Source organism: Toxotes jaculatrix, chromosome 16 (genome assembly GCF_017976425.1).
Source record: "Toxotes jaculatrix isolate fToxJac2 chromosome 16, fToxJac2.pri, whole genome shotgun sequence".
Classification (NCBI taxonomy): Eukaryota; Metazoa; Chordata; class Actinopteri; family Toxotidae; genus Toxotes; species Toxotes jaculatrix.
The window spans coordinates 20,324,289-20,348,521 of record NC_054409.1 but is presented as its reverse complement, the minus strand read 5'-3'; the positions used below and the strand labels follow the sequence as shown (position 1 = coordinate 20,348,521).

The following is a 24,233-nucleotide window of genomic DNA, read 5'->3' as shown; positions in this document are numbered from 1 at the left end:
TCTAAGGGAGCAAGAGACAGGCCTTAGGGACAGCGTTTGGGGTCTCCCATTCTTTCTATCACAACACACAAACACACACATAAATACATGCACTTGCTAAATATGTTCAGTGTCAAGAGGTCACTAGATGGTTTTGGGGAAAAAAAAAAAAAAAAGGTGAAATAAAATGTCCAGCAAAAAGAAATCTTAAATTATTCAAAGCACAGGAATGACCTTGATCGTCTTTGCAATCCACACCGTGTGTGTTTGTAGTGTGTGTGTGTGTATGTGTGTGTGTCTACTGCGCAGTGCACAGGGATGTGTGACCTCCCTGGTGTGTATGTGGGATGATTCATTATATTAGCACAGATTGCTTTGAGTTAAAAAGTGTGCCTTTAGTTTGGGATCATGCACTAGATAGAGGGATGGATATAGAGATAGAAAGACAGAAAAAGATGGAGAGAGAGAGAGAGAGAGTGTGTGAGACTAAGCGTATGAGTAAATTATTTACACAGGATACAGTAAATGGCTATTGCGTGCTGCCTAGCTGGCGTTCAGATCTGAGAGCAGCCCTCTGATTGGTCACGGGTCGGGTCATGTAAAGAGCAGCAGGCAGAGTCAAGCCCACTTTGAGCTACCTGCTCTCTGAAGTATAGACTGGATGCACAGGAGCCTGGGCACATCCTGTTCCCCAGTCCAGACCTCAGAGGACCGAATCTCATGAGTACGGCAGAGACTGTGTGTGTGTGTGTGTGCGTGCACGTGTGTGTGAAAGAGACAGAGAGTGAGCTATATATTGTAACAGTTCAGTTGTGGTTTACATGCCAGCTGTGGGAAATTTACTGTTTTTGCTGGCCTTTCAAACTGCAGGGGTAATTAATATGCAGCTTTCGCAGGGTTTTGTCACACTGGCAGTTCTCAGTGATATTTTCAGTGTGTAAAGAGGATAAGGCATAATTTGTAAATAACTTGTTCACTTAAACAGTGGGTGTAGCCCTTGTTTTAAGAAGTGCCTCACTGATATGTTTTTCTGTCTTTATTTGGGGCAGATTATCTGATATTTCTGCCTTGAGATTGTCACAGCGAAAAATAAAGTGCAGCTGTAATAACTTTCCAGAGCGGTAAACTTTTATTTAATTGTATTATAAACAGCTGTGCAATAATTTGTTTCTAATGACACTTTAAACTCATGGATCTGTTACTCTAACTGGACTTTGTGTTTGGTATTTTACCATCTCACCGGTGCCTGAATCAGCACACCCTGTGCATTTTTTTTTAAAGATTTAAAGAGCCTCAGATATATGGCCCGTTTATTTCAGCACAAACTCAGCTACAAGTCTGACCCATCACTTTCTGTATCAGCAAACTATAGCTGCTGGAGTTTTTCACCTTTATTATTCTTAGCAACTGCTAATTACTGGTCATATATTAATGGGTGAATTAATTCTGCAAGAAAACTCAATAACTTTTTCTGTTTGAAAAAAAAAACATAACAGAAACATTGCCTGTAATATGAAATGACACATAATAACTTACACTATGCCGAAAGTCACCACCTTTGAATAGATGCGGTCTCAAAAGTCACTGACCACTGTCATGGTGACCCTCATTAATTCGTCCACACGAGACATATTTTACCAGCATTTAGCACTTGGCGGGTGGTAATTTAAGACTACTCGCCAGCATTGTAATATTCATGCAGCATGATGCAGCATGAAGGATGCAGAATGGCTGACACTGTTCTTACTGAGGCAGCCATGTCACTGCATCTTAAGGCTTCTTCCAACTAAAGAGAGTCCAGCCTCGCTCCATCCAGCCCTGATCGTCCAGAGATCACCATGTAACTGTCCTGGATATTAGAGTATAACCTCCCTGCGGAGTCCTTACCGCTGCTCAATATGTTTTAATGAACACTACAGCAAAGACTAACACCTGGGGAGAGAGAAAATTGGGTGTGAGTTGGAGTGGGGGGGGGGGGGGGTGTTTTATACGTCCTCTTATTTTAAGATATGAACGAGGAAGAAGAAGTAAAGGGAGATGGGAGGCAAGGGTAGGAATGAATAAGTGATGAAGAGACAGAAACTCTGGGATGACATGGGGTTTGGTGGGAGGTTCTTCCTGTTGTGCGGTCCCCCACAGAGTCCTCAGACTCCCCGGGGCGATATGGATCTTTGTAGGATCTTTATGTCTGTTGTGTGTGTGTGTGTGTGTATCCGAATGAAAAACTTTGGAGTGGAGAACAGAATACACTTTGGATATATGGAGCTTCTCTCTGAGACAATATGCCTGCCATGCAAACTTAAGGGACACAACACACTTTTGAACCTCTAATGTCTGAAGGTATGTTATTATAAATTAGCACACTAACATTACCCATCTTCACCCGTGCACCCAATTTTTCACATAAACAGAATTAGTGTACGTACTTGTTCCTATTTTCTTGGCTGCTTGTCCTCTCATTTAAGTGATAAACTCATTTGGAAAAGTCTCCTAAAAGTCACCAAAACTTGCAGACACACTCACATGCTAATACAAAACACACATTGGTGTACAACAGTGATGTGTGTTGCTGTATACCCATGTGTGTGTGTGTTAGCGTCTAATACAAGTGAGACCGTGAAGGGGAGGATGCCTGGGGAAGAGGAGCTGAGCTGGGATCAGCCAGAGGACAGGGGTTAATATAATTATCCCGCTAAAACCTTGAGACTCAAAGAACATCATTAGTCATAGAGAAGATAGCTACCCCCGCCCTGGGCCAGAGGAGGAGAGGAGAGGAGAGGAGGTGAGGACAGAGGAACAGAAGAACAGAGGAGGAGACGGGGGGAGGAGGAAAGGAGAGCTTCAAAACACTCCAGTGCAGTTAGCAAGACAATTAGTACAAGGACTAAAACTTGGGGGTCTTTGTTAAAAAACAGAAAGGGCCATGTTTACCAGTGCTCTGAGCTGTTACAGAAACTGCTTTCTCAGTAATTATGATATTTTGCTTAATAACCTCTATATAAATAAATTACTTGTGGTGAAATGGTTTAGAAATTAGATTTATGTCTGAACTGAACATATAATGATACTTTTGTGTAGCAAATACTGAGAAGTATTTTGCAATTAATGAAATGACCTCTGGTTTGTGCAGACTGAATATGAAGCAGTAGTTATTAAAGGACCACATACTTCTTCTTCTTCTTTTTATTTTTTTTTGTGAATATATTTAGTGACCAGCAAATTAAATGATAGATAAGAAAGCAAATGTCATTTAGAGCCAAGAGCAGGACTGATTCAAAGACGACTGCTGGTCAGTCATACTTTAGTTTTGTGATCCATCACATTCATTCCCTTCAGTTACAATGCATGAGGATGATGACCCCATGATTGCAAATCAAACTAACAATTGATTTTTGATTAATCAATTTATTATTTGGTTTATAAAATGTCAGAAAGAAATAAAAAAATGTCTTTGAGTCAGACGGTCAAACTAATTTGTACCATGTGTTGTCCAACTGCATCAGAAATCGAATTTGTTTCTAGTTGTTCCAAACAGCTGGACTGAAAGGTGGAGTGAAAAGCCGGCCGTCATAGAGAGGAGGGAGACGCAATATCCTCATACTATGGAAATGACGGCACACATTCTCACACAGCCTTTGCTGGTACGCATTCATAGTGCTGCATTCAGTTGTTCACATGGAAGGTGACTGAAATACACTGTAGTTGTGTCCAGAATGGGGGAAAAAAACGAGAGCTGGAGAGAGAAGTTCAAACCTGTGCTCCTTTCTCTCCTCCACACAGCTGGCCAGTCATGACATGAAGCTCGTGTGAAGGTCTCATTGTTGTTTTCAGAAGTTATACAAGTAGCCCCCCCCCCCCCCAATCTGATGTTGAGAAAGACTTGAGAGGAAGGGTGTTTCCAAAGCTGTGCGACTGATACATGATACTGACTTATGCTGGCTGCTTAAAGCCTCAGTTATACTCCATTGCAGACACATACACAGACATCTGCAGATATTACAGATGCGTAGGTGTTCTTATTATACTACTTTCTATCTTACTTATACTAAGTAAGTAATCATGGAGAAGTTCTGCAATTCTCCTCTGTATGCTCCAGCTTTTTACTGAAAGAGGCTCAAAAATAGTGCGTAATAGCAGGAAATAGTCAGCAAGTGGACTCACAGAAACTATTTATGACACTGGTTTATTATCATAGTGTGAGCTTGCAGTTCATAATAATGTACTCACAATGGAAAGTTTTAACATCAGCAGTTCAAACTGTCCAAACTTCATCTGCTGAAGAAGACTGTGTGATACAACTGAAAGCGTCCTTCCACGGCCCTTTGTGGGACATCGCTGCGATAAAAGCAAAAGTCTATGACATCAAAAACTGACTGATCACAGTATGAGACGGTGTGTTTCTAATTGACAAACACATAGACTTATTTTCTGTCTCTCACATTCAGACTCCTATTGATGAGTTGTTTATCTGCTCATCTACATGCTAGTAATGACAGTGACAGTCCCGCAGTAAAGACTCTGGTATGTTTTTGAACACACCATGCCTGTAATAATGCTATGCTAATTGATGTGGCTGACTGAGAACAAACCATCTTTCCAAGGACACCCTCCCTCTACCTCATGTTCTCCTACTTACAATTCCCAGCATGCTTTTCAGCTTTAAAGCATGCTTGCGGTATCAAGAGATTCCCCTCTCACCAGATGCTGGGTAAGGCACAGTACAGGCGCTAGTGGGGAGAATTCTTTATTGTATTTGTGAATTTAAAAGGATATTTATGGGATGAGTAAGAGGGGGGTGTGGGAAGGTGCAGGAAGAAAAGAAAAATCTATTGAAGAGGGTGGGGATGAAAAAAAGACGTTCATCTGTGAAACAAAAGACGAGGAATGAAAGGAAAACAGGCGAAATCGCTGACTTTAACTTTCTTCCCTTCTGAGGGGAAATAAACTGTGATTATCAAATCAGTTACAACCATTGTGTCATAAATCATCGCATATGAGAGGAACAATGACACTTTCCTCATTGCGGTCCCTCAGCTTTCTGCATGCCCTTCTTTTCTGGGGAGTGCTCATGAATGATTTAAAAAGTGATCTGTTTCCGAGCCTCAGCTGCCTCGGAGGGAGATAACTCAGAGGGGAGGAGTCTGAACAGGATGGGAGGGACCACGCGTGAAGGCTTCCTGTCTTTGGTGACAGCACATGAGCCACCGCTTCTCTGTTTTCCTCATCACACATCAAGAATGGATCGTATATTTCATTCATGAGGGGAGAAAGGTGGCGGCATTCAAGTGCAAAGCGGTTTTCCTCATGAAACAGAATAAGACGGGGAAGTTTTCAACCGTGGGTGGAAAATGTGGGGAATATGTGGGGAGACTGTTACTCTGCTCTGTGGTGGCCATGTGAACTGGAGAATAATATTTACAGAGCATCACACCTCACATCATTCATCACAAAATCACACACCCCAGCTAGTCCCATGAAACTAGGAGTTAATCCATCATCTGCCTCCCTCTTTTCTTTCTCTCCCTCTCCCCCTGATCCAGGCTTATACCTCCCATCCGCTCACCTTCACTCTACAAAGGACACGCAAGAAAACTTTGGTGTAATTCAAAAATAGCGGTGACAGCTTCCAAAGTCAAAGTCACCCTACGTGGATAGTGAAGACACAAAAAAGGCTGGAGGCTCCAAAAAGGGAGCAGAGGAGAAGCATCTGTTTCTCTTTGTAAGATGGACAAGCCCCAAGGCCACAGAGATTTTTCTCTATCTTCCCTGTCATCCTCATTCATGCTTCCACTACAACTATAAACCTTTGTAACAGTTGGATTTAGCCGGTGTAAGCCATTCAGGGTCTAATTAGTACATCCCTCAGGAGGCAGTGTGACTGCAAGTACAGATCAGGGTTATTGAAAGTTTTAATGAGTGTGCTTCAGTTACAGTTTAATTTTTTTAATTCAGGTGATGCCCTATGTGTTTTCTTCTTTCCCGCTCTGTTAAAAGACTACTCCACTGCACCTCACCTCACCGTGAGACTCACAATGGACAGTTGTTTTTGTTTGTTTTTTTAAAGGATCTGCAGCAGAACCGGAGATCACCTTTTTTTTATTCCAAGAATTCTTCTTCCTTGGCACCTACATTAACCACAATGCAATTCCAAGAAGGGATTTAGACTGAAAACTGCATTGGTGGGGGTGTGTTGTTTAAGGTTCAAGTGAGACAATGAATTACAATCCAGGAAGTGCAGGTGGAGTAATAGATTAATGCATTTAAAAGCTTATCAGACGCTGAAACACTGCACAACAGTTTGTGAGACTCCCAGACAGGATTTTTCTCAAACTCTGAAAAATTATCAAGACAATGTGATTTTCCATCTCCTTAGATTACGTTACAATCCTTTGAGGGGGACTGAACCCCCAGGTTGGGAACCACTGTTAAAGCTGGTTGAAGTCATAGTGAAAAAAAAAAAACATGCACTACTTTGGCTTAAGGGAACGATTCCACGGAAATATTTTCTTGGATTTTTGCATACCTTTGCTCTTGAAGAAATCAAGTAACCTTTTGAAAAGTGTATTAGGAATAATATTCACGACTACAGTTTCATATTTTGAGTTGCAGAAATACTGCCATTTGATGCATTATTTGAATAACAAAGAACTTATGCTGCTCCGGCTGTCATGATATAAGCACAAACAGAACACTGACAGAAACATGAAAGAAGTCGTAAAAACTGCTTCGACCATCCTATCTCTACTCTCTGCAACATGTTAATAAACACCGAGAAAGTTTTCTGTGCCAGTCTGTTCCAGTCTGTGAGGAGACTGAGAGCTTAAACCTCTCAGCACATTAGCTCTGTCAGCAGGGGGCCAGGATGGCACTGAGAGAAACACAGACACACAACGGATAAATGAGTCAAGCAGACATGAAACAACATGACCATGTAAAAACCCTCTGAATATCATTAGCATTCATATGGCTTGTTTTCTGCCAGGACTGCTCTTAACTAATTTTCACTACTGGAAAATAATTAGTTGTTGGTAAGAGCTGGGGCCTCTAGGCAAGACTGGGCCTATCAAATGTAATTAAGGGCTAAAGCCCATGGAACTAAATCACAACATTGTTTTGCACTGATAGTAGCAGTAGTAGTAGTGGTGGGTATTAATATAGGGATGTGGGAATGGCAATGTCAGTCGGTCAGTCCACCACTTTGGTCCAGACTGAAGTATCTCAACACCTAGTTGAGAAATTGGCTCAAAATTTGGTACAGACATCCCATTTTCCCCAGAGGATGAACCTTGCTGCATTCAACCTTTATATAACTTTACCTTTGAATTTACCTTTGAACTTTTTTTTTACTTCGATCAACCAGCTGAACAAAACTTGATCAACTCAGACAACTGTGGTCAGCTGCAGTGCTTAGCAAAATAGCGGCATTGTTATCAAATAAATTCCTGCCAAAGTTTGCGTGGAAATTATTCCATACATATGTCTGGCTCCTTATATAGATTTTTTTTTTTCTAGTTCCTTCACTGTTCCGTAGTTTGCAGAATCCAATTAGGGAAAACTCATTTTCAAAAAAATCAATACTTACAGTGCTATTTAAAAAACACTGATGGCCTCAAATGCCAATAATTAGGTAATTCCTTCTTTTTTTAAATAAATTGTTATTGCCATTGTTAACTTTTCCCCCCAGTGGAGAAATGATCAGTGGTGGTGATATCAGCCACAACAGCACTGTAATGTTGTACATGTGCTCAACTTTTCTCTTCGCCCCTTTGCTCACATGACTGACATAGGGGAATAAGAGACGCTCAGACTCCACACTTGGCTTCTCTTAAATGTCATTCTTCCCCCATCAGCCAATCAAATCAAATTGAGAAGTCTGGGGGAAGAGTGCCTGATGCTGCAACGACTGCCAGCCAGGAGAGAAAAACGATGCAGACTTCGTCTATCTCCTCATCCTGCTCCATCTCCTTCCCTCCGTCTTGGCCCTAATCCACTTAGTTGGCTCTTCCTGAGCTTACCGCCTTTCCTTTATTCCATTATAAAGACCCACCGTACGACCTGCTGCTTATTTCATTAAAAAGGCCCAATCCATGACCCCACGTCTAATCCATAATGCAGACTACAGGCTGGTCATGGCCCGCTATAGTCCATGGCACAGTCCAGCGGGATGCCTGACAGATGGGACAGAGGGAACAGGGACGGAGAGATAGAGGTCCAATGAATGAGGGGAGAATTTGAGAGCTCCGCTTATGAGGGAAGCTTCCTGGTGAATATGATTTCAGTGATGTAAATGATGATAGAGCTGAGGCTTTGCTACTCTGCCTTTGATGGTTGGAGATGGCTTTCACATGGCCCATCAGTGATATGGAAATGGCCACATCTAAGGTTTGACTATAGCCTGTAAAATGAGCATAAAGCCAGAGGCTTTCAAAACCCAAAACCACCTTGGCTTAAAATCTATACTGTAGTCACTACTGTAGCTCATTACAGTTAACCTTGGGAGAACTTTGCAACACAAGGCAAGTGATGCTGAATCATATAATAATATTCTCCTCTGTCCAATTTGACTTTGCCTCCACTCCTCCTGCTCGACCTTCCTCTCTCTCTACCCACTTGCAGAATCCTTGCTCCACCTCTGACTGCCCTCTACCCTAAATGCCCTCTCACAACTTGCTCAAGATCCAGCTGAGTGTTTTCATAGCGTCCACAAATCTAAATTTACAACCTGCCTCTCGTCAGACCCCAGCTTGCCTGCATTTGCACTTACTGGCCTATCAGGTTACGCATTTATTGATAAAGCAGCACTATTTAGCCACGAGTACCTGGCTTCCCACATACCTGCGCCAGCTCTTTAGAGCCCCCGGCCAGTCACCCTGACAGTGCAGCGTCAGTTAAAAGAGACACGTCCCACAGAGGTAACATCTTACACTGGTTGATGGGAAAAGGGCTTGTTTTGCTGTCTCTGACCGGGCTCAGCTGAGGTCATTAAGAACAGTTAACTAATAATAATTACTTTTAACTGGGTTCAGCCAGAGAGCCACAGCCAGAGGCCTGGGGACATACAATACGGCCAGGAAGTGACTACAACCCTCTCTCCGTCGATATCACCAGCGTATCTCATTACCGTGGCGACCTGTGGTACACTGCCACTCGGTCTTGATCATATAAAACCCATTTCAGCGCGCCGTCCCCGCCGGAGCACCAGCGGAGTGGAATATTCATTATTCAAATTTTAAGCATTGGAAATCCCAATATGTTACTAAGGCCAGATGAGATGAGATGAAATAGCTTAGCCTTTTGTCCAGGGAACATTGACTAATCGTCTCGCGCCCCAAAATCAATTTCCCAGCCGTAAGCATCAGACACTCCTGATTGTACTGTACTGTTGAGGACCCCCCATCACTATCACCTAATGCTCCTGCTGGCTGCCCAGAATAACTTATTGATTAGTGATTATGTTACGGGAGGTGAGGGTGGCCGGGGCGGAAGACGGACTGGCCTCAGTCATCTCTACAGAGCTAAATTTGGGTCCTCTGTTACCAGATCCAGCACATATTGACACTATCACCAGCTGCCACCATCCGTCAGCTACCAGCCCTGCTCTTTGGATAAGGAGAAAAATAAAGACGGTTTTCTGGAAGTATAAATATGAGGAGTTTTTTTTTTTTTTTTTTTTTTTTTTTTTTTTAAAAGGCTTAAAGCGTAGGGGGTATTTCAAGTAAAGCGGCACAGCAGGGATTTTGTGTCCGATGATAAATTCTTACATTTGGTGCTCGCTGGTGGACTACTAAATAAAGAAATACGTACAAATATTTCCACAAAATTTTCTTGGTTTGGAGCAGGTTCTGGTGAGGCGATGGACTGTTTCACCCCCAGGGTGCTGAACTGATCTCTCCCTCTGTCTCTGATTCTGTGTTGAGCCTGAAAGGCGGCTGTGATCAATACCTGCAGGCCCTTTCCCCAGTGCCAGAGGGCTGTTTGTGCGTGTGTGTGTGTGCTGTGTGCTGTGTCAGCATCCACTCAGGACTTCATCAAACACCACCACCCATACCCTGACTCCACACACGCACACACACATACAAGACATCCACATCGGCTGGCGCTCTGCTCAAATACTCACTCATTTTCACTTTCCCCTTCTCCCCCACCCCTCCTATCAGACACACACACACACAAATTCACACCTCCTTCCTCCTATTCCAGGCCATCCCAACAAGGATGTTAAATACCATTCAAATGTCAGCCTGCCGTATTGATTGGAATAATAATTCTGAAAGGTAGGAGAGATGGCTTGTTGATGCTAAGCAGGCACGTGACGGCCAGAGCATCCTTCACTGTCACAAAGTTGCCATGTAAGGGTTCCCGGCTCTCCTGGCAGAATGTGGATGGGGGTTTACGTTAGACCACCGAGGCCGTATGTTTCTGTCATTAATCATTGTCCTCACACGCCGGTGACAGGCAGACCAGGATCCACGCTGAGAGAGAAAGAGGGTCATTTTAAATGCCCTCAGATCACAGTGACTATGTGTGAGTGAGTGTGCGTGAATGTCAGACCAGAGGGTATGTTCATCACCAGGTGGTTTTCCTTTATGCGTCATGTTTGAGTATAAGAAAAGACAGAGGAGATATTCATCATGGAGGTAATAAGCTTAAAACTATATTCTGATAAACATACCCCATGTAACTGATGCTTTTTAACTGGAGACACATTTACAGATGAAATACTGGTGTTGGACATTACATTATATTTTGATCAGCAGCAATTTCTGCAACAGTCAATCACCAGCTTCTGTGGAATCCATGTCAATAATTCTTGTCAAACTTTTTACTTCTGCACTGAACTAAGCATTTCAGAGGGGAGTGATTCACGTTTAGTGAGACTGAAGCTCGATGTTTGATTTTAGGAAGAATTTGGAAGATGTAAGAGTATACAAAGGATGGTTTTATCAAAACATAATTATCATTTAGCTGAATGATGTTCTCAGTGTAAATCCAATTTTTTTTTATCTTGTTTTAATCTATTTTGCAATGTTTTCTTACAAGTGAATTTAGTTTTTGTATTAAGAGGTGTGAACATGTTTCAAGACATTTGCTTATAAATGTGCATCCCTAGTAAAGTCAGCATTGACCCTCACCTGGCAGGTACCTCGATGTTTGAGATGGCATAGAAGTACTTGAGCAGGTTGTCTCTCTGGACGTAGGTGCCTCCGAGGGCGGGCTTGAGAAGCCTCAACCTAAGGTTGGTGAAGGTGAAGAAGTCTCTCAGTCCCTTCATACTTTCCATGCGAGTATACAGACTGTCCATGTTCTGTAGCCGGGATCCGGCAAACACTGCAAAGCGCGCTCGCACCTCAAACTTCACATTCTTGTCGTTCTTGGAACCGACCCAGCGCGAGTACTGCTCAGTGCAGATGACCCGTGTGATGTTGGCCGGTGAAAGGTCACGCACTCGTTTGGGCGGTATGTTGAAGGCGTCCAGGCAGTCGTCAGCATAGAACTGGTAGGGCTGCCAGGAGCGTCCATGGTCCATGGATTTGTCCAGTACCATGACAGTAGGACGACCATACTCAAAGGTTATCAGGATGTCGTCTGTGAGCTCCAGACTCTTGTTCCAAGACATAGTGATGTTGGCCAGCAGGGGTTCTGGGTGGCGTCTCCATGTGACTGTCTGCCAGTATGTGATTAGGCCGTTGCGTTCACGGTCCTGCATCAGCTGAGGAGGGTGAGCCAAGTCTGGGTTAGAGGCGTCACACTCGTCACTGCACAGGTATGGGTTCTCCTAGAAGAGAGATGAAGACAGAGCAGTCAGATATCAGTCAGGGTCTGGATCTAATGATAGTAACCCTTGACATAAAAAGATTTTCAAAATTAACCTGCTGATGGGCCACGGGGCCAAGTTAATCTTTGGGCCTCAGCTCCCAGGTTCCCCCCTGGTCTTTGTGCATTTTTGTTTGTGTCCTTTTACCTTTAAGTACCCGTCAGGTGCAGAGCACACAGCAGACTATCCAAGGCAGTGTCAGTATACTGTAGTCCACCAAAAACAACGAGTACGAGTACACCGCAAGTATTAACTTGCCCTGGGTGTGAGCCTTGGTATCAGCACTGATTCAAAAGATGTGTGCTTTTACTGCTGTCTGACTCTCCACACAAACATCCAAATATTTCTCACAAAGCATGGAGTGTATCTAAATGAGAAGAACCTTCAACTCCTCACTAAGGGCACCGAGGGACAGAGAGCTTAAAAAGAAACTTGCCAAACAACACAACAAGAAGTGTGAAGGTCAAGAGGATCGTGCATCATCACCATCTTTGCATAGACAGCAGAGTGCTGCTTCACTTTTAACGTCAGAGAATTGATCCTTCTCTTTTAGTGATGCCAAGACTTTGAAGCCACTGCCTCTCTACACGGCTCACAGAGAGCTACGGACCTCCTTCCACCTGCACCAAGACTGGCTGGACAAAACAAACATAGTCAAGGAGTCAGAACATACCCAGTAGATATAGAATAGAAAATAATCTCCAGTTGCAGTCCTGCACAAAAAGATTTGCTCCACCACAACCAACTACAACAGTAAAACTCTGCAAACACATACATGGATGAGTAATGATAGAGATATATATACACATAGATATAATAGTTTAACAGTCTCAGAGGCCATTTTTCTACATTGAGTTCTTTTCCTTTTAATATCCTAAGCACTATTTCTATTATTATACTTACATACTTTTGCTTAAGTAAGATTATAAATACAGAACTTTTACTTAATAACATAGTGGAGTATTTTTCCATTGTGATATTAATACTTTTCTTAGATAAAGGATCTGAATACTTCCTCCACCACAGGAAAAAGTAATCCAGTCAGCATTACATTTCCTTCAAAACACATTTGCTGTTGCAAATTAGTGGTATATGGAAGTAATTCCTAGGATTCAGGGTTGGTACCTCCCCTGACTTATATCAAAAGTTTTCATAGCCCTTCACCTCGATTTAAGTTCTGTTTCAAGGTCCCAGAATCCCTAATTCCACAGTTGCTGACTCCTCATGTTGAGACATTTGCAGACATTTCAGTAAAATTGATGTAGCTTACTGTTGTAAGCCAGTTGTCTGACATCCACATCACCACAGAAGTTAAATATTTGCACAAAGAAATCCCAGAGATCCACACAGTCGTCTCTCCTGGTGCTTAATTTGCAAGATTCAGCTCTAACGTTGTTTGGAATCTATCACATGCAGAAGGCTCATCGTGCCCCCAGGATGCACTAATTAGACTGATAAGGGGTTATTATTTTCTTCAATATTTAGTCACAGTCATTCATTGTATCAGAGCGGCCATAATGTATTATTTTTCCAAGGATTAACTTTATCATACACAGCCACTGACTGCTTTCATTTTATTTCACTGTACACGTTTGCAGTCTTACTCAAGCAGTAGCAGTACACAGTGGTATTATTTCTTGATCTATTAGATATTTGAAAAAAAGAAAAAAACAGATACACCAAATGCAGTACATATATTTTATTTAGGGTAAGAATTAGCTGCTGGTGTCTGTGGAATTTTCCTCCCCTGTTTTCTACACTTGTAGTAGCTGATTCAATTTTATAGCTGATGTTATCCTTCTTCTTTTATTTACTGGGAGTCCAACAGTCTTTCTGAATTTTACTGCATTCAGCTTAACAAGCTCTTGATGGAGTGCAGAATATAAATATCCTGCTTTTTTTTTTTTCTTTCACCTCCACCTCCTCTTCCTCCGTTTATATATTTAAATACTATAGAAAAAAGGACAGAGCAGTAATAAGAAACAAAACAGGCAAAGTAAAGACTTTTCACAAGTGACATTAAATATTTGCCCTGCAGAAGAGTCCTTGAGAAAGGCACAAAACTTTAACATTTGACCTGGAAATCAAATGAATAACAGTAGCTTTTTGGCAGTTTGTACTGTTTACTTACTAGTTTTGTCTTTTTCTTAATTAGGCAAATTTAAAAAAAACTACAGTATGTTTATATGTAAAGCAAATTCTGTTCAGCCTTGCAGTTACTTAGAGTAAACTTTCAGATCAACTCGCGGGTGATCACATGATCTCATATTGTTTATTAGTCTGAGTGACTTATTGACCTTTTAAAGGTTTATTTTATTCATGTGAAATCCCTAATATCTCCAGTTTCAGTTGACATGTGAAATTAACAACAATCTAACATTTTCAGAAATATAAATTGAGAGGAATACGTGGGGATTAAATAACTGGCTGAAACTGGGGCAAAAAGAAAACAGCTGGAGTGAAAAAGACATTTTACTTCTTGTAGATGAGGTACATCAGCAAAATCATATAACAGGGAAAATTTATTACCACACTGCTGACTGCACTTTGAGACAGTTAAGATGCTTGAAAAATGAAGATAAATGCAAACAAAAAGAAAAGAAAAGGTAGTGTAACATCCTATTAAATGTTCAAATCGAAAGCTAATACTGGGCTAGAACTACCCAGTTCTGAGTTGCACATATTGCTTCAACTAACACATTATTCATCATGACCAATTGTCATATTTTTTGAACGGTCATTTCAAAGCAGTAGAGGGTGTGTGCTCACCTCCCTCTGACATTAAGCTCAAGAAAAATGCAGTCTTAATGGGTGTTGATGAAAATCGTTGCAATGTAGAATGAAATGTTTAATGGAGATTCATGCTTTCTGTGATTAGAGCGATGCATGAAATTAACTCGCCAAAATTACTGCCTACTTAACCATTCATCATATTATAGCTATGACTAAGATACTGAAGTTACACTGAGAAAGTGAATCACCCAACATGAATGAAATGTAATATCACAACTGCTTTCGTTCAGCATGGCAGAATGAGATCATAATGACTTTTAAGTGATAGTCCACTCAAAATCTATTTTTAGAGCATCAAGCTCTCACCCCCCTGTAGAGTTTAAAGGTGGCTATAAATAGTTTTTGTAGTCAGCAGGAGACGGTCTCTTTAACATGAACAAACCAACATGTGCCTGCTAACAAGCTCAACAGAGTTTTGCATGAGGACTGGGATGCAATTTGTGTATTTAGCCATATGTTGCATGGAAATATGAGTGTTTGTAACATACTGCACATGCAGATGGAGAACGGAGAAGTGGATTATGAAGCGATTTGAAGAGTTCCTATGGATGCTTTAATACTCTCCACTGGAATCCATTATAACTAACACGAGTCCACACTGGCTGAACTTTCAAGCCTGCCGAGGCCGATTGTTCAATACTCAAAAGATTTTGGGTGGAGTATCACTGTAAACAGCAGTTTCTTCTTTATGATCTAAGCTCTAACGCGAAAGCAATACTGCATCATATCGATGTACTGTGCAAGCTCAGATCATGTGTCACCGCTTCTTTGCCGACGCTCGCTTTTTCACGTCTGTTGCCAAGAAGCAGCATCTGCCGACAGTACTGCCTTTTGAATAAAGTCATTGGACTGTACCAAGGGAAAGTGAGCAGTCACTCAAACCCACTCTAGTGGTCTAATAACAAAAGCAAAAGTTACAATCCTGCGAGGCAGAGATTATAAATCATCTGATTTATGGTGACAACGCAGAGTGGGAAAACTCCAAACATAAGCAAACCCTGAGCCTTTGCTGAGGGAAGCTGTACAGCACAGAAGACACTATACAGGACCATAATGCATGTGAAGATATAGCAGTGAAACCACAATATCTTTAGACCAAAAACTGCAGCTAATCTATCCCTCTCCTCACCGGTACAACATAGCAGCATTGTTCTCTATCTGATAACCCAATTATCTCCTTTGCACTGACTCACATAGAGATCACTGTCAGCGCAAACACATTTAGGATGATAATCTACTATGCTCATAAACAAGTGCAACCGGAAAAGATAATTAGAATTAGATGAAGGGAGGTGGGGTGGGGGTATAGTGAAAGTGAAGAGCTGCTTTTATTCGAAAGCTCTACTGTCGTGAGGCCCGCTGCTTTTGTGCCCTCCATTAGTGCATCCCCTGACCTTAGTCCAGACACACGTTTACACACACAGGACTGGATTAGTAGGCTGTTGTTCTGGGGATGACCCTCGACCTACAAATCCTATTGAAAACGATCGCACTGTCACACTGTCCCAGATACAGTGGAAGCTCCATATTGGTTAGCTCCTGAAGTGACAACGTCTCTATGTCTTAGAGGAAGCACTTGAGTGTTTATGGGCAGGTGGATCCAAAAACTAGAGAAGAAGCAGGGACCAATACAATATTTTTTATTATGTCTTGTCACCGTGTTCGGTCAAAAAGCTGCATGTTGTCATTCATCGGTCTGATCTCCCCGAGCCCTTTAGGATTATCTACAGTAGAGGTGATATGTATAGTTATATAGGCTGGAAGATTTTTATCCCCCATGAGAGACTTACGTGTGAGGTTATGTTTAAGCCTTTTGTGTGCCCTGTCCTCCTTATCCCACTCTGCCTCCTGCCACTACTCTGCCCCAGTCCAGTATATCTATGCCAGGATACACACATGCAAACACACTCTCTTACACACTCACACACACACACACACGCACACATACAGACATACACACACAGATCCTGGGCCAACTGCTGCGGCAGGTGGCCCGCACTGCTAAGCCCCTCCAGCAATTATCCTCGCTGGGATCCTGTCTCCACGACAACAGCCGCCATGATGCCCCTGCCATGAGTGACTTCCTTGTTTTCACTTGCGGGATAACAATGTGAGTCTAAACACTCATTAATAACTCCTCAAGTGCTAAAGTTTTCCTCGTGCTACAGCTACAAGGACTGATTCATCTTTGAGTTATGTCTGCAGCGCTTGTGATTTACGAAAAAAAAAATGAGTGAGCTCTCTGACCTGAAAAAACATCTTACACAAACATCAGTTTAGAAGTGACTTATTGCAGTGTTTCTCAACACAACAGCAGTGACGAAACATTACTGGTCGCCTATGGAAATAAGCCTGCCATTATGCATTTATACAGGAATAATGCATGAAGAAAACTGTGCACGTCCTTCCCTCTCGCCTACCTCACTTTTACTACCATTTCTGTCCTCCCAAAATATCTTCAGTCACCGCCTTGCCCTCTCTCCCCTCTTTATTTCTTCTTCCACTTATAGAGATTTCTAAGTTATATTGCTAGCAAGGGGAATAAAGGTAGGGACACACACTCAGAGAACACAATTTATTTTGTTTTGGAAAAACATCAAATGAAATGACCCTCCCATTAAAAAGGCCACAGAGGGGAAGAGAAAGGGATATTGCTTTTTCGGTCATAACGTTAATTTTGTTGGAGGGTTTTTCCATCATACTGGAGGATCTTGTTATCCTGAGTGAAGATGGTGTGTCGCACATGCGTGTGTATGTGTATGTGTGTGTGTACATGAAGTGCATGTGTAGAATTGCAAATTATATACCTGCCTTTTACTTTTAATTACCTGAAACAGTGATTTTTCACTCGCTGTAAAATGTCTCACCCCGTGCAAAACAGCAGCTGGCAAGTGTAAATGTGTCTTAGGTGTGTGTTCGCGTGGGTGGGTGTTGTTTATGTCTGTGTGTGTGCGTGCCAGCGAAAGTAAATGTTTACTGTGGGCATGCATGATTGTGCTGGAGGAGGAGAGAAGAAGGACAGAGCAGAGACACCATGCTGCTCCAAAGCAGCAGCAGCGGCTTGTCCTGCTCAGATCACCACAGTCAGACCAGGACGAGTTATATTAGGAACTCATCTTAGGATTCAGTTAACATTTACCGCAGACACAGCGCGCTGACAGAACAAAATATCAGGGAGAGTGTATGTTTTCTTGAAGTGCACTGATGAGATGAATTCAGGTAAAAGCTTTTATCTTTTATTTATGTCTGTTATTAAATCTAAACCAATCACAAAGGAGGAGATGTAGATAAAGAAATACAGACAAGCTTGAAAAGGAGTTTCAGCTTTGAGAGAGCAGAGATGTGGATTGTGCGTCAGAGACCTTAAAGAGTAGTCCACTGATTTATCATTGCACTCCTATAACATGCAGCATAACCTTGCATTTTTTTTCATAATAAAAACGTGTCACCTACATTTCCCACAATGCAACTCAACTGTTGACAGTTTGATCTGAGATGCCAGTGCGTTATCTTCCCAGTGGTTAATGTAGCCTCGAGCCGCCTAGCCTCAAGCAGTTGTGGTCAGCTAGCTTCTTTCTAACTCCACATTGACAGTTTTTTTTTCTATCTTTAAATTTGTAGTCTGCAGCCCAAAGCGACACTGCATTTCCATGTGCCGTTATCAAACTGGATGTTGTCATATGTTTTTTTTCCCTCTTGGTTATGATATATTTCACCCAACATTTCCATTGTAGGGATGTTTTGTGAAACGCAGACTTGGAGCCAACGAGCGTAAGTCTACAGATTTCAAGAAAACTGAAAGTAAACATGGAAAGTATTTCCTTGCAGAAAAGTATTTTGAAAAGTATTTTGGAAAGTATTTCGGAGAGCAGAATCACGCCTTCGTTCCTGCCGTTGTGTGGCATCAAAATAGTGGCAAAGAGCACAAGGCTCTTTGCACAGCTTTCTAGACACTTCAACAGAAATAATCTCAAATGTTTACCTACAGGCAGTGCCACAGGACTACTTTCTCTGTTTCATTGTCAGATGCATTTAATTTTTTTTTTTTTTTTGAAATCTGTGGGAGGCTTATGCACCTTGCCCTTAACTGTGTTTCCTAAATCTTTGCAACGGAGGTGGTGAGCATCATTTTGGCGTGAGCAGTGGTCAAAAGGGACACATATTGTAACAGCGTCCAGGTGGACAAAATAATTTCACACACTTGCAAAACATACAGACATATTGGTTTATCCTCACCAAATGGCAATCAGTCCTGAGGTCCTGACTGGTGAGACAAGGTGGTTTGCTAAGTTCACTTCAGGCTGTCTAAGCCCTTGCGGCCAATCCCTCTTAGTATCACCTGAGTCAGGGATAAATCTCACTTATAACTATCCCCCAGTTCTGCCAACACATCTAAACACTCTCTGATCACTTTCAACTGTGTCCTAATGGGGAAGCAAGCCATGCCATTACATCATTATACCCTCCCCCACCTCTCTTGTTCGTACAGTCGCTCTCTTTGTCGCTCTCTTTTCTGTAGCTGTCTGTTTCTTCCTCTCTCCGTTCGCTTCGTTAATTATGCCCTACACTGTCAGACCTGCTCATGCTGTGCCCAAATTCACCTCCAAGGGTGTATTATTAGGACACTGGCCACCTGGGCTATCTTTTACCCCAGGGAGGTGCATCAGGGATGACCCACTGCTGGGTGTGGGTGGCCCTTTTTGTGTGGCCTTGATGGCCTACTGCTGGGCAGGGCAGGCTGGCCGGACCTGGCAGGACTATACTGGGCAGGGAGTATGAGGTATGGCCATAGGCCCAGTCTGGGAAGCGATGATCCACGCTGCCAGCTGCCATCTTCCTCCCCTTCCTGCATGCTCCCCTTCCGCTGCTGCACGGCTATTCTCTCTTCTCACATCTATTTTTAGAGCTGGCTGATTTCTACCTTCTAAAACGGGCAAATGTGTTGTGGAACAGGAAGGTGTGTGTGTTTTTTTTTTTGTTGTTGTTTTGTTTTGTTTTTTGTCTTTCTTAGATATACTACCGTGCGCCGTCGGACAACTCATGCGCATTATTCACACACCCCTGCCGGTCCCCGTTAACGTCACCGCACACTGTACATTCCTGTACACATGCACGCATCCCATTTGCATTCGGCTGCTCTCTGTTCTTTGCCCCAAGGGAGACGGTTGATTGAAGGTTTCGGTTCAAAACCAAAAACTGAAATAACAAACAACAGCACAGCGAGACCTTCTTGAATGCAGCATTTTTATATCGACACAGTGCGTACTACTGTGGAACTGTGGTCTGATTTCATCTTTCTGCTTAGCTAAGCTCGGATCTTCCTTACCTCTCCCTCATCATTAGCCATCCCCCTCTGCAACACAGTGCCTCACCCCCCTCAAACCTCCTTACTCCATCATCCTCAACTGCAAGCTAAGACTCTGTAGTAGCTATCATAAAGAGAAACTACAAAGAAACTACTGAAGCTCCTAACACAGCACTAGTGACAGTAGCATCTTTGTCAAAGTGCTGGAAGCCCGTCATGTTGAAAGAAGCCAACATGCTGGCCTGTTTGGCTGCGGAGAAAGGATGCTGCATTCCCAGGGAACAAGAGAGATAAATAAAGTAGAAAAAAAAACACAACCCCCGTGGAGATGGAGAGACCAAAAGCTACTGTAAACCAATGCAAGCAGGGGAAGCTACAGTATGCCTCAACATCAAAACCACCAAAAGTGAATTCTTCCATAGGTTTGAGAGAAGAGGGGGAAAAAATTATTTTGCATCTTCCGCAGTATGTCTCAAGTCTTATTAAGGATGAGCAGCTCTGCGCACTGGGTGATGCAGTCTTTTTTTTTTTTTTTTCCCAGTGCCCTGACTTTCCTTTCACTTGTGGGATTGCTGAATGAGTGAGTGAGTGAATGTAAATGTACACCAATTAGATAAGAAACCAGCTTTTCTGTAAAGCTGCCAAATCCGGGGGCAAGAGGAAGAGGGGGGAAAAAAAATAGAAATTGCTGCTTGCCTGAAAATAAATGATCTGTATACTAATAACCTTCAACCAATACCCCGGTTGGTGTGTCCAAAAGAAAGACAAAGAGGAGATATGATGGCCTTGATTCCCTGCTGAAGTGTGTACACATAGATTAATCTGTTCGGGGAAGATAATATGTAGATGTTGAGTGATTTTTAAATGAAAATGTAGAGAATTTCGGTTAGTTAAATGCAAAACTATTGATTGTTGCATGTTAGAAAAGAATTCTAAATGATTGATAGCCAAAAACATTTCAGATAAGAATGAAACCTACTCTACTTTCTCATTATATAGGACTTCGACTCTGACATCTCTCACTTCTTAAGTAAACTTTCATCTCAGAGCTTCTTCACTCTCTAAATCCCCTGCTAGTGCACCAGGGTGCCTGGTTCAATCCCCATCGCCACTGATGACCTGAGAAGAACCAGAACTTTCCACTATAAAGACCCCGTCCGATGGAAAAGTGCTGACTAAGACCATACTCCTTCCTGTCCCGCCCTCCATCCCTCTCTTTCTTTCTCTCTCATCAGCCGGGCAGCACACTCTGGATCCTTGGAATGGAGCGACGCTGGCCAACCCTTGTAAGGAAGCCCATTAAGGAGCCCATCAATATTTCATCATTGCTCACTCAGAAACATAGTTATAGAAGTTTCCAGGCCGGGGCCATTAGGGGGCAGACGTCAATACGTTATGGCAGCGAGCATCTCTCTTCACTTCCCCCCCCCCTCTTTCCCTTGCCTCTGTCCGTCTCCCCTCTCTCTCAAGAGGAGTCATCGGAGAGGCTTTCTCAAGACGACAGTGGTTTCCGCTACTTCTGCATTAAACAAATCATTAACCATTAGGTATCCAAGGAGCACAGTATCCTTTCCTGCTCCTGTCAGATGACCCCAAGTGCTGTTATTAGTCTCCGTGAGAGGAAGGGAGGTAGACAGGGGTGGAAGATTGTTTGCAAAATCTGTCTTAAGGTAACAAATCTCCAGTCACGCAGAATACAAGCAGCTAATTAACAGCATGACATGATTGTGTAATGTGATGTAGACAGGCCTAAACGCTCTCTACAAACACTCTCTGTGAAATTTTGACTCATGGCTGTTGAGCTGGGTCTAGCACCTTCAGTACTGGCCAACTCAGTGAGTGGACAGGGAGATCATCAAGAGGATGAACTTGTTGTCTGTCACACACAGTGAGTCAAATGTTGTGAGTCAAATAAAAAACTTTCCACTGAAGAGGCAGGAGGAAGCTTAATTGCAGTCTTCTTAGGATTACAATGATTTTTTATAACCCTGATTTCAAATTATTACACCTACATTAGCCAGGATGGGAACTAGCCTGCAGGCTAAAGCATGTTAAATATCGCTGTAGCAGACATTTTAACGAGTTTTGCTGCAGCTCACCCTTCAGTGTCCTTGGAACTAAAGAGGTCCCGCTATATGCGTTTTACCAGAGGAAATGTGAAGTCCTCTAGAAGCCCAAATCACACCGGATCCAATGATGCCAAGTCCATACTAATGTAAACAACACCTCCGGTGCTCTCTGAGGGAGCTCGGGCCATGCCAAGTCATCACACTTATGCCATCCCTTTTAGATCCCTATAGTTTTAATAGTGTGAATCCTCCCCTGACCTTAATTATACCGTTTTTTCTGCGTGTCCTTACTTTTTACATTGTCTCTCTATAACTTAGCTGCATAACCCTGTAATCTTGGTGATTCCCAAAACATTATTTTTCTGCTTTTTACACTTTTAACTATACTTTAACTGTATTTTAATAAAGTTTTCCTGCAAGTGTGGAGAACGTTTGCATTGTATACACACTCTTTTCACTTTGAAATATTCCTGTTTCTTTGCGTTTAAAAGTTACTAATTAAAGTGTAAAATACATGAAATACATGAACTCCCGACATGAACTCACCAGAGTGCAGAACCTCTCCGGTGGGTTTCCACATGTGATTCCGGGCGGATCCACCTTGATCCGCATGTAGTCTTTCATGGACGCGGGTTTCGGCTGGCATGCGTAATGCTCCCACACCGAGCCCTCATCCGTGCTTACCAGGGACCTACACAGTTCGTACTGGCCCAGAGTGGAGGCCAAGCAGTGCAGCAGCAGCAGTAACACGGCCTGGTGGAGCATGGCAGGCTGGGGGGGTATCTGGAGTGGGGTCCGGCGCAGGGTGAGGGGGCCACGGAGCTCAGAGGAGAGGTGACGCGCATGGAGCGGTGATCATAAGAAAACAGTGGACATCCCTACCACCATATTGCTGTTCTGTAAATGGAGATGTGCAGGTAACTTGACACAACTCGCCTCCAGGTTTATAAATTCCCTAAATGGCAGGAGAACACTGTATCGGCAACTTTCACTCAGTGTCTCTTCACAAATATAGACGGTCCCCAGAGAGCCGAGAGAGGGACACTTTGTTGTTTTGACGGTTGACTTCCTGAGGAAGATGGGCGGTGGATGGAGAGGCGGATAATGTTACAGAGATTAATCTCGGCATACACTTTAACCATAGTGTTTCAGGGAGTTGAGTGGGAGATGTTAACGCGGATCCATGTCTTAGAGAGCGGTGTCCTGCAGGCAAATTGTGGAGCTTGTCGGGGAGGGCGAAGAAGACGTTGCTGCGTCTTCAGGTATATCCATTGGACGCTGTGGACTGGCCGAGCTTCTCTGATTGTCCTGGCAAAATGGGGACAGATGTGAGAGAAGCGGGGAGTTAGTGTGGTGGATAATGAATCCTCATCCATTCATCAAATCCTCAGTCTTACTGTAAATGCAAGAATATTCCTGTCGTGTTTTTCAGAGCTCAACTTGAGATGAAATTTCCTCTTTTGCACGAATAAAAGTTTAATGTCAGTCTTTGAAATATACATGTGAATGTGTGGGTCGCGTCCTTATCTCGTGCTATAATGAACTCTTTAATTACAACGTAGTAAATTGGCGACATTTAATATGAAGAGTTGCACATTAAAAGCGCACTAAAAAGCGCCGCACAGTGTGGATAACCTTGTGCGTAAAAACACGTGCTTCTGCCGGGTGCCGCCTGTGCGTGCAGGAGTTGTAATTGCTCCTACAGCTCTGCATTGCTGGAGATGGAGGCTACAGATGTGGATTTTTTTTTTCTCCACAATTGTGCGGCCATAAATAGCCATCCGAAAGAGACACGTAAAAACCTAGATCATCGTTTTCTTATAATTTCAGGAAAAGGAGAGAAAATTGTACTCAGAAAGGTATTTGTTTCAAAAAAAACAAAACAAATTACATTTTCTTGGGAGTGTGTGTATTATAGGCCTGTTCTTAACTTTAGCATGCTGTCATTAATTTAATTATAAAGTTTAAGCAAAACAAACTGCACTAATTCGATTTTAAACGGAATGCATGAATAAATGAATAAATACGGGTGACATTTTTTTTATGCAGTGTCGACTCACTGATCACAATCCGAATGGCATCCCACACTGACAGGAGCCAGGACCTTGCGCAACCTATCGCACGCTACCCTGTGGACTCTGACTTACTTCAGTTGCCAAGTGAAGTCGCCAAAGCAATTTCCCGGCACTGACAGTCTTGTAGGGGTGTGTCAGATTCCTCAGTAGGGCATCCCGCCGTGCAGCATCGCTCACGCTATGTGTGTGTCTTACAT

The 24,233-nt window shown here is 42.8% G+C and overlaps 1 protein-coding gene across 1 annotated transcript in view; it reads right to left on the bottom strand.

Moving 5' to 3' along the window:
- Window positions 1-24,233, bottom strand: part of LOC121195528 (netrin-G2) — a 56,179-nt gene that overhangs the window by 31,515 nt on the left and 431 nt on the right. The window contains exons 2-3 of the mRNA XM_041059049.1: window positions 22,508-23,269; window positions 11,112-11,755 (exon numbers count right to left, since the gene is read on the bottom strand). Of these exons, the coding sequence (XP_040914983.1) occupies window positions 11,112-11,755; window positions 22,508-22,726 (863 nt within the window). The 5' untranslated portion in view covers window positions 22,727-23,269. The remainder of the gene's footprint in view (window positions 1-11,111; window positions 11,756-22,507; window positions 23,270-24,233) is intronic.